A 10,869-nucleotide genomic window follows, 5' to 3' on the forward strand; every position below is an offset into this window, starting at 1 on the left:
AGTCTCTAAAAAGTCTCAGAACTCTTTAAAAAGATTGCCAAATTGCCATTCAGGAGAGTTTGTACCAATTTAAATGTCCAAATAGCAAAACTGTTTGCTTAGTTCTCAGAATAGTTGATAATACAATGTGTTACAATTACTAAAAATGTATTTGCAAGTTAGACATACTCACTTTATAATTTGCAAAGCAATGCACATATTTTCCTTAATTTAATCAACCTCATTTCAAGGCTGATGAGCTGCTTAAAAAGAAAGTTTATATTGGTTATTTAAATTAGGTAGAGTTCTGACTGTTTATATTTGATTTCACTAGCCAACAAGTGAAACACCGGAAAATATGGATCAGGAGAATCAGACAATAGTGACTGAGTTTTATTTCTCTGATTTCCCTCAGTTTGAGAAGGGCAGTCTCTTATTCTTCATTCCTTTGTTCTTAATTTACGTGTTCATTATTGTTGGAAATTTGATGATCTTCTTTGCTGTCCAGCTGGATGCACGTCTCCACAATCCCATGTACAATTTCATCAGCATCTTCTCCTTCCTGGAGATTTGGTACACCACAGTGACCATCCCCAAGATGCTCTCCAACCTTGTCAGTAAAGAGAAGACTATTTCTTTCATTGGCTGCCTCCTGCAAATGTATTTTTTTCACTCACTTGGGGTCACAGAAGGCCTAGTCCTCACAGTGATGGCCATTGATAGGTACGTTGCCATCTGCCACCCCCTCCGCTATGCAACCATTATGACCCCTCAACTATGCATCCAACTCTCTGCTGGTTCTAGCATCTTTGGCTTCCTTATGCTACTGCCTGAGATTGTGTGGATTTCTACTCTTCCCTTCTGTGGTCCCAACCAAATCCATCAACTCTTCTGTGACTTTGAACCTGTATTACGCTTAGCCTGTACAGATACATCTATGATTCTGATTGAAGATGTGATTCATGCTATTTCCATCCTGACTTCTGCTTGTATCATCACCCTTTCCTATTTAAGAATCATTGTTGTGGTCCTGAGGATTCCCTCTGGTAAGAGCCGTCAGAAGGCATTCTCCACCTGTGCAGCCCACATCACTATTTTCCTCCTGTTTTTTGGCAGTGTGACACTCATGTACCTGCGTTTCTCTGTCCCTTTCCCACAACTACTGGACAAGGCCATTGCTCTAATGTTTGCTGTCCTTGCCCCACTTTTCAACCCGATAATCTACAGTCTGAGGAACAAAGACATGAAAGATGCCATCAAGAAAATCCTCTGTTCTTGGGGCTTCACTGGTGGTCCAATGGTTAAGACTCCACCTTGCAATGCAAGGGACACTGATTCAATCCCTGGTCCAGGGAGATCCCACATGCCATGGAGCAACTAAGCCTGTGTACCACAACTACTGAGATGGCGCTCTGGAGCCTGTGAGCCACAACTACTGAAGCGTGCAAGCCTTAGAACCTATGCTCCGCAACAAGAGCCGCCAACACAATGAGAAGCCCACACACTGCAAGAGTAGCGCCCCGCTGCAACTAGAGAAATCCCTGTGCAGCAACTAAAACCTACCACAGCCCCAAAATAAGCAAACAAATAAGTAAATCTTAAAAAAAAGTAAAAAGAAAGAAAATCCTCTGTTCTCAAAAAACATTCAATGTCTCTGGAAGCCAATGAGAATTCACTCTATCTGTTCAAGCATCTATATTCATAAGTTTAAAATGCTAACAAATCAGTTTTTAAAACTACTGGGCATAATTTATCTTTATGTAGTAGTTTGGGTATGATTTTCACTTTTCTTTTTTTTTTTTTTAAACCACTTTAAGATATGATTGAGATATGAAAAGCTGGACATAATTAATGTATACAACTTGAGTTTGGAGACTGTGTATACACCCATCACCATAGTCAGTACCATAAACATATCCATCACCTCCAAAAGTTGCTTCCTCCCCTATTTGTTTATTCATCATTCCAGCACTATTTTAAGTGCTTTACATATATTAATTCATGGAATTGATAAAACATCCTTATGAGGTAGGTGTACTTGTACTATTTCCATTTTATAGATGGTAAAACAAAGTCACAGAGAGTTAGTTGCCCGAGATGAGTTAGTAAAGGTGAGACTTGCAGTCTCTTCTCTTACCTTCTGCCTTATACAGTCTTGTTGAGAACTTGCCCTGCATATTCCCCACTCACCACCAGCGTGTTGTTTCACTAAGTCCTGTGTGTGTGTGTGAGTCCAGGTGTTGGCGTCACTTTTCTAACATAAGAACTATTGCTTAATCTAATAAAGGAAGTTGTCAGTGATCTACCTATCTTTATAACATTTATAGATTATAATGGAGTATTTTGTACACTTTATAACACCAAATCAATGGGGATACTGAACTAAATAATAATCATATTTACTTCTTGCAAATCTAAATTTTTCCCTTACCTACTCTTCCATTTTATATTCATGGTACAATATAATATCATTATTATTATTATTTTATTTTAAAAAGGTTAACAAGATGTGCAGCAGTGAAGTAGTTTAAGGCAGAAGAAGAAACCAGACTTCCTAACATTCATCTAAGAGACATTTATCCCCCCATAGGTTGTCTAATGATAGCTAACAATGATTGTGCAGTCCATATAGTCTTTGACCTTGGGATGCTTGTGTCCTGCTGTTTTTATTAACTCTTTTGGGTTTTGTTTTACACTGTTCAGAAAATGCTTGACCAAGTACTCTTGAAAGCTTGAAGATTAAATAGACAAAATGAATAGGTTTTGGATCAAAAAACTCCCATAAATTATGTAAATATATATAATTATATCTGATGTGCTAATCTAAAAAAATCACTATCACTATATAAATAATGTTCTATGTTATGTTATACTAAAATGCTCGGCCGGTCTCACACTGCAGTGTTCCTATTCTTATTGCCTTTCTGCTTTAGAATGTTTCTCTCTTTCTTATTTTCTGCCTTGAAACTTATACTCAACATTAAAAAAAAAAAAAAAAATCCATACACACTTTTTTTCCTTCCCCACCTCAAACTTATTTATTTTTAATTGAAGTAAAACTGCTTCACAATATTGCATTGACCTCTATCTAGATCAACATGAGTTAGCCATAAGTATATATGCTTCCCCTCCCTCTTTAACCTCCCTCCCATACCTTCCTACCCCTCTTGGTTGTTATAGAGCCCCAGTTTGAGTTCCCTGTGTCATACAACGAATTTCCATTGGTTATCTATTTTACACATGGTAGTGTATATGCTTCCATGTTACTCTCTCCATTCGCCCCACCCTCTCTTTCCTCTCCCCCACCCATGTCCATAAGTCAGTTTTCTATGTCTGTGCCTCTATTATTGACCTGTAATTAGGTTCACTGGCACCATCTTTCTAGATTCTATATATATGCATTAATATACTATATTTGTTTTTCTCTTTCTGACTTACTTCACTCTGTATAATAGGCTCTAGGTTCATTCACCTCATTAGGACTGACTCAAAAAATGTGCTCCTTTCAATGGCTGAGTAATATTCCAGTGAATATATGTACCACTGTTTGTTTATCCATTTATCTTATGTTTTACATCTAGGTTGCTTCCTGTGTCCTCGCTATTGTAAATAGTGCTGCAATGAACACTGGGGTACTTGTGCCTTTTTCAATTTTGGTTTCTTCAAGATATATGCCAAGTAGTGGGATTTCTGGGTCATATGGTACTTCCACTCACAGTTTTTTGAGTAATCTCCATACTATCTTCATAGTGGCTGTATCAAGTTATATTCCCACCAACATTGCAGAAAAGTTCCTTTTTCTCCACACCTTCTCCAACATTTATTATTTGTGGATTTTTTGATGATTGCCATTCTAACTGGAATTCACACACATTTTATCTTTTGGGATGAGTCCATGCCTTCCTCCTATAGATGTGCTCTAGTGATTTTAGGGGTAAATTGTCTCTAGAAAAAAATTTTTTCCAGCTCCTGTTAAAAGCAAACCAATCATCTCAGTGGTATCACAAATACCAGGAAGACAACCACAGGAGAGAGAAGAGAGGTGCCAAAAAATAGAAATATAAGTAGTATGGAACATCAAAAAAAAGTTCAGTCAGCTTTGATCAGGGAGATAAATTCTTAAATGCACTTGGGAGTGTTAAGGTGGAAGACAGTGCTAGCTCTCAACTTTGGATCAGCCCCAGGCCCCGTTTCCTCTCATGCATCAGGGGACCAGTGCTATCCTATATCCCCTCTCACTCCAGTAAATGCAAAGTATCTCATATTAATGTGAGCTTTTTGATACCCATTAGAAAATTTTTGGGTGTAAAGAAAAGTATATAGACTTTTCTTGGTTATAAAATTAAAATGAACTTATTTGAGGTTACTGTTTAGAAACCTAGCCTTTAGACCTTTGAACTCCTGGTTTAAAAGCTTAGTATTCCATTTATAAATCTAACAGATTTTATTATTCACTATTAAAGGTGTTTGACAAATATTTGGTCTGGTTTATAAACTTGGCAATTAAATAATTTTAAATTACATTTAAATATGGTATACACTGGGCTTCTCTGGTAATTCAGCTGGTAAAAATTCACCTGCAAGCAGGAGACCCCTGGGCCAGGGAGTTTGACTCCTGGGTCGGAGAGTTCCCCTAGAGAATGGATAGGTTACCCCCTCCAGAATTCTTGGGCTTCCCTGGTGGCTCAGGCAGTAAAGAGTCCACCTGAAATGTGAGAAACCTGGATTCAATCCCAGAGTTGGGAAGATCCCCTGGAGGAGGGCATGGCAACTCACTCTAATACTCTTCCCTGGAGAATCTCCATGGACAGAGGAGTCTGGTGGGCTATTTAGTCCATGAGATCACAAAGAGTCAGACACGACTAAGCACAGCACAGCACATGATATATACTATTTTTGCTTTCAAGTACCTCAATTTTATTTTTTTTAAATTTTATTTTATTTTTAAACTTTACATAATTGTATTAGTTTTGCCAAATATCAAAATGAATCCACCACAGGTATACATGTGTTCCCCATCCTGAACCCTTCTCCCTCCTCCCTCCCCATTCCATCCCTCTGGGTCGTCCCAGTGCACCAGCCCCAAGCATCCAGTATCGTGCATCGAACCTGGACTGGCAACTTGTTTCATACATGACATTTTACATGTTTCAATGCCATTCTCCCAAATCTTCCCACCCTCTCCCTCTCTCACAGAGTCCATAAGACTGTTCTATACATCAGTGTCTCTTTTGCTGTCTCATACACAGGGTTATTGTTACCATCTTTCTAAATTCCATATATATGCGTTAGTATACTGTATTGGTGTTTTTCTTTCTGGCTTACTTCACTCTGTATAATAGGCTCCAGTTTCATCCACCTCATTAGAACTGATTCAAATGTATTCTTTTTAATGGCTGAGTAATACTCCATTGTGTATATGTACCATGGCTTTCTTATCCATTCATCTGCTGATGGACATCTAGGTTGCTTCCATGTCCTGGCTATTATAAACAGTGCTGCGATGAACATTGGGATACACGTGTCTCTTTCCCTTCTGGTTTCCTCAGTGTGTATGCCCAGCAGTGGGATTGCTGGATCATAAGGCAGTTCTATTTCCAGTTTTTTAAGGAATCTCCACACTGTTCTCCATAGTGGCTGTACTAGTTTGCATTCCCACCAAGAGTGTAAGAGGGTTCCCTTTTCTCCACACCCTCTCCAGCATTTATTACTTGTAGACTTTTGGATCGCAGCCATTCTGACTGGTGTGAAATGGTACCTCATAGTGGTTTTGATTTGCATTTCTCTGATAATGAGTGATGTTGAGCATCTTTTCATGTGTTTGTTAGCCATCTGTATGTCTTCTTTGGAGAAATGTCTATTTAGTTCTTTTGCCCATTTTTTGATTGGGTCATTTATTTTTCTGGAGTTGAGCTGTAGGAGTTGCTTGTATATTTTTGAGATTAGTTGTTTGTCAGTTGCTTCATTTGCTATTATCTTCTCCCATTCTGAAGGCTGTCTTTTCACCTTGCTAATAGTTTCCTTTGATGTGCAGAAGCTTTTAAGGTTAATTAGGTCCCATTTGTTTATTTTTGCTTTTATTTCCAATATTCTGGGAGGTGGGTCATAGAGGATCCTGCTGTGATGTATGTCATCGAGTGTTTTGCCTATGTTCTCCTCTAGGAGTTTTATAGTTTCTGGTCTTACGTTTAGATCTTTAATCCATTTTGAGTTTATTTTTGTGTATGGTGTTAGAAAGTGTTCTAGTTTCATTCTTTTACAAGTGGTTGACCAGATTTCCCAGCACCACTTGTTAAAGAGATTGTCTTTAAACCATTGTATATTCTTGCCTCCTTTGTCAAAGATAAGGTGTCCATATGTGCGTGGATTTATCTCTGGGCTTTCTATTTTGTTCCATTGATCTATATTTCTGTCTTTGTGCCAGTACCATACTGTCTTGATAACTGTGGCTTTGTAGTAGAGCCTGAAGTCAGGCAGGTTGATTCCTCCAGTTCCATTCTTCTTTCTCAAGATCGCTTTGGCTATTCGAGGTTTTTTGTATTTCCATACAAATTGTGAAATTATTTGTTCTAGCTCTGTGAAGAATGCTGTTGGTAGCTTGATAGGGATTGCATTGAATCTATAAATTGCTTTGGGTAGTATACTCATTTTCACTATATTGATTCTTCCAATCCATGAACATGGTATATTTCTCCATCTGTTAGTGTCCTCTTTGATTTCTTTCACCAGTGTTTTATAGTTTTCTATATATAGGTCTTTAGTTTCTTTAGGTAGATATATTCCTAAGTATTTTATTCTTTCCATTGCAATGGTGAATGGAATTGTTTCCTTAATTTCTCTTTCTGTTTTCTCATTATTAGTGTATAGGAATGCAAGGGATTTCTGGGTGTTGATTTTATATCCTGCAACTTTACTATAGTCATTGATTAGTTCTAGTAATTTTCTGGTGGAGTCTTTAGGGTTTTCTATGTAGAGGATCATGTCATCTGCAAACAGGAGAGCTTTACTTCTTCTTTTCCAATTTGGATTCCTTTTATTTCTTTTTCTGTTCTGATTGCTGTGGCCAAAACTTCCAAAACTATGTTGAATAGTAATGGTGAAAGTGGGCACCCTTGTCTTGTTCCTGACTTTAGAGGAAATGCTTTCAATTTTTCACCATTGAGGATAATGTTTGCTGTGGGTTTGTCATATATAGCTTTTATTATGTTGAGGTATGTTCCTTCTATTCCTGCTTTCTGGAGAGTTTTTTTTATCATAAATGGATGTTGAATTTTGTCAAAGGCTTTCTCTGCATCTATTGAGATAATCATATGGTTTTTATTTTTCAATTTGTTAATGTGGTGTATTACATTGATTGATTTGTGGATATTGAAGAATCCTTGCATCCCTGGGATAAAGCCCACTTGGTCATGGTGTATGATCTTTTTAATGTGTTGTTGGATTCTGATTGCTAGAATTTTGTTAAGGATTTTTGCATCTATGTTCATCAGTGATATTGGCCTGTAGTTTTCTTTTTTTGTGGGATCTTTGTCAGGTTTTGGTATTAGGATGATGGTGGCCTCATAGAATGAGTTTGGAAGTTTACCATCCTCTGCAATTTTCTGGAAGAGTTTGAGCAGGATAGGTGTTAGCTCTTCTCTAAATTTTTGGTAGAATTCAGCTGTGAAACCGTCTGGACCTGGGCTTTTGTTTGCTGGAAGATTTTTGATTGCAGTTTCAATTTCCGTGCTTGTGATGGGTCTGTTAAGATTTTCTATTTCTTCCTGGTCGAGTTTCGGAAAGTTGTACTTTTCTAAGAATTTGTCCATTTCTTCCATGTTGTCCATTTTATTGGCATATAATTGTTGATAGTACTCTCTTATGATCCTTTGTATTTCTGTGTTGTCTGTTGTGATCTCTCCATTTTCATTTCTAATTTTATTGATTTGATTTTTCCCCCTTTGTTTCTTGATGAGTCTGGCTAATGGTTTGTCAATTTTATTTATCCTTTCAAAAAAACAGCTTTTGGTTTTGTTGATTTTTGCTATGATCTCTTTTGTTTCTTTTGCATTTATTTCTGCTCTAAGTTTTAAGATTTCTTTCCTTCTACTAACCCTGGGGTTCTTCCTTTCTTCCTTTTCTAGTTTCTTTAGATGTAGAGTTAGGTCATGTATTTGACTTTTTTCTTGTTTCTTGAGGTGTGCCTGTATTGCTATGAACTTTCCCCTTAGGACTGCTTTTACCGTGTCCCACAGGTTTTGAGTTGTTGTGTTTTCATTTTCATTCGTTTCTATGCAAATTTTGATTTCTTTTTTGATTTCTTCTGTGATTTGTTGGTTATTCAGCAGCGTGTTGTTCAGCTTCCATATGTTGGAATTTTTAATAGTTTTTCTCTTGTAATTGAGATCTAATCTTACTGCATTGTGGTCAGAAAAGAAGCTTGGAATGATTTCTATTTTTTGAATTTACCAAGGCTAGCTTTATGGCCCAGGATGTGATCTATCCTGGAGAAGGTTCCATGTGCGCTTGAGAAAAAGGTGAAATTCATTGTTTTGGGATAAAATGTCCTATAGATATCAATTAGGTCTAACTGGTCTATTGTATCGTTTAAAGTTTGTGTTTCCTTGTTAATTTTCTGTTTAGTTGATCTATCCATAGGTGTGAGTGGGGTATTAAAGTCTCCCACTATTATTGTGTTATTGTTAATTTCTCCTTTCATACTTGTTAGCATTTGTCTTACGTACTGCGGTGCTCCCATGTTGGGTGCATATATATTTATAATTGTTATATCTTCTTCTTGGATTGATCCTTTGATCATTGTGTAGTGATCATCTTTGTCTCTTTTCACAGTCTTTGTTTTAAAGTCTATTTTATCTGATATGAGTATTGCTACTCCTGCTTTCTTTTGGTCCCTATTTGCATGGAAAATCTTTTTCCAGCCCTTCACTTTCAGTCTGTATGTGTCTCCTGTTTTGAGGTGGGTCTCTTGTAGACAACATATGTAGGGGTCTTGTTTTTGTATCCATACAGCAAGTCTTTGTCTTTTGGTTGGGGCATTCAACCCATTTACGTTTAAGGTAATTACTGATAAGTATGATCCCATTGCCATTTACTTTATTGTTTTGGGTTCGAATTTATACACCGTTTTTGTGTTTCCTGTCTAGAGAATATCCTTTAGTATTTGTTGGAGAGCTGGTTTGGTGGTGCAGAATTCTCTCAGCTTTTGCTTGTCTGAAAAGCTTTTGATTTCTCCTTCATACTTGAATGAGATCCTTGCTGGGTACAATAATCTGGGCTGTAGGTTATTTTCTTTCATCATTTTAAGTATGTCTTGCCATTCCCTCCTGGCTTGAAGAGTTTCTATTGAAAGATCAGCTGTTATCCTTATGGGTATTCCCTTGTGTGTTATTTGTTGTTTTTCCCTTGCTGCTTTTAATGTTTGTTCTTTGTGTTTGATCTTTGTTAATTTGATTAATATGTGTCTTGGGGTGTTTCGCCTTGGGTGTATCCTGTTTGGGTCTCTCTGGGTTTCTTGGACTTGGGTGATTATTTCCTTCCCCATTTTAGGGAAGTTTTCAACTATTATCTCCTCAAGTATTTTCTCATGGTCTTTCTTTTTGTCTTCTTCTTCTGGGACCCCTATGATTCGAATGTTGTAGCGTTTAATATTGTCCTGGAGGTCTCTGAGATTGTCCTCATTTCTTTTAATTCGTTTTTCTTTTATCCTCTCTGATTCATTTCTTTCTACCATTCTATCTTCTAATTCACTAATCCTATCTTCTGCCTCTGTTATTCTACTATTTGTTGCCTCCAGAGTGTTTTTAATTTCACTTATTGCATTATTCATTATATATTGACTCTTTTTTATTTCTTCTAAGTCCTTGTTAAACCTTTCTTGCATCTTCTCAGTCCTTGCCTCCAGGCTATTTATCTGTGATTCCATTTTAATTTCAAGATTTTGGATCAATTTCACTATCATTATTCGGAATTCTTTATCAGGTAGATTCCCTATCTCTTCCTCTTTTGTTTGGTTTGGTGGGCATTTATCCTGTTCCTTTATCTGCTGGCTATTCCTCTGTCTCTTCATCTTGCTTAAATTGCTGCGTTTGGGGTGTCCTTTCTGTATTCTGGCAGTTTGTGGAGTTCTCTTTATTGTGGCGTTTCCTCACTGTGTGTGGGTTTGTACAGGTGACTTGTCAAGGTTTCCTGGTTAGGGAAGGTTGTGTCGATGTTCTGGTGGATGGAGCTGTATTTCTTCTCTCTGGAGTGTAATGAAATGTCCAGTAATGAGTTATGAGATGTATATGGTTTTGGGGTGACTTTGGGCAGCCTGTATCTTGAAGCTCAGGGCTGTGTTCCTTTGTTGCTGGAGAATTTGCTTGGTATGTCTTGCCCTGGAACTTGTTGGCCCTTTTGTGGTGCTTGGTTTCAGTGTCGGTATGGAGGCGTTTGATGAGCTCCTGTCAATTAATGTTCCTTGGAGTCAGGAGTTCCCTGGAGTCAGGGTTTGGACTTAAGCCTCCTACTTCCAGTTATCGGTCTTATTTTTACAGTAGTTTCAAAACTTCTCCTTCTATACAGCACCATTGATAAAACATCTACGTTAAAGATGAAAAGTTTCTCTACTGTGAGGGTCACTCAGAGAGGTTCACAGCGTTACATGGAGAAGAGAAGAGGGGGGAGGGAGTTAGAGGTGACCCAAATGAGATGAGGTGGAATCAATAGTGGAGAGAGTGGGCTAGCCAGTAGTCACTTCCTTATGTGCACTCCACAACTGGACCTCTCAGAGATGTTCACGGAGTTATACAGAGAAGAGAAGAAGGAGGCAGGAGACAGAGGTGGCCAGAAGGATAAAAGGGGGAAATGAAAAGGAGGGAGACAGATCCAGCCAGTAATCAGTTCCCTAAGTGT

General features: G+C 37.8%; 1 protein-coding gene across 1 annotated transcript; it reads left to right on the forward strand.

Annotated features, from left to right (window-relative positions):
- The first annotated feature begins 324 nt into the window (after positions 1 to 324).
- LOC129655957 (olfactory receptor 6K3-like) lies at positions 325 to 1,456 on the forward strand. Its single transcript, XM_055586755.1, has one exon. The coding sequence runs from the start codon at positions 338 to 340 to the stop codon at positions 1,358 to 1,360; it is 1,023 nt and encodes a 340-aa protein (XP_055442730.1). The 5' UTR covers positions 325 to 337; the 3' UTR covers positions 1,361 to 1,456.
- The last annotated feature ends 9,413 nt before the right edge of the window (positions 1,457 to 10,869 follow it).

Source organism: Bubalus kerabau, chromosome 6, assembly GCF_029407905.1.
Source record: "Bubalus kerabau isolate K-KA32 ecotype Philippines breed swamp buffalo chromosome 6, PCC_UOA_SB_1v2, whole genome shotgun sequence".
Taxonomy (NCBI): Eukaryota; Metazoa; Chordata; class Mammalia; order Artiodactyla; family Bovidae; genus Bubalus; species Bubalus kerabau.

Coding starts and splice junctions, on each gene's coding strand:
- LOC129655957 (XM_055586755.1), top strand. CDS start 338: ATGGATCAGGAGAATCAGACAATAGTGACTGAGTTTTATTTCTCTGAT.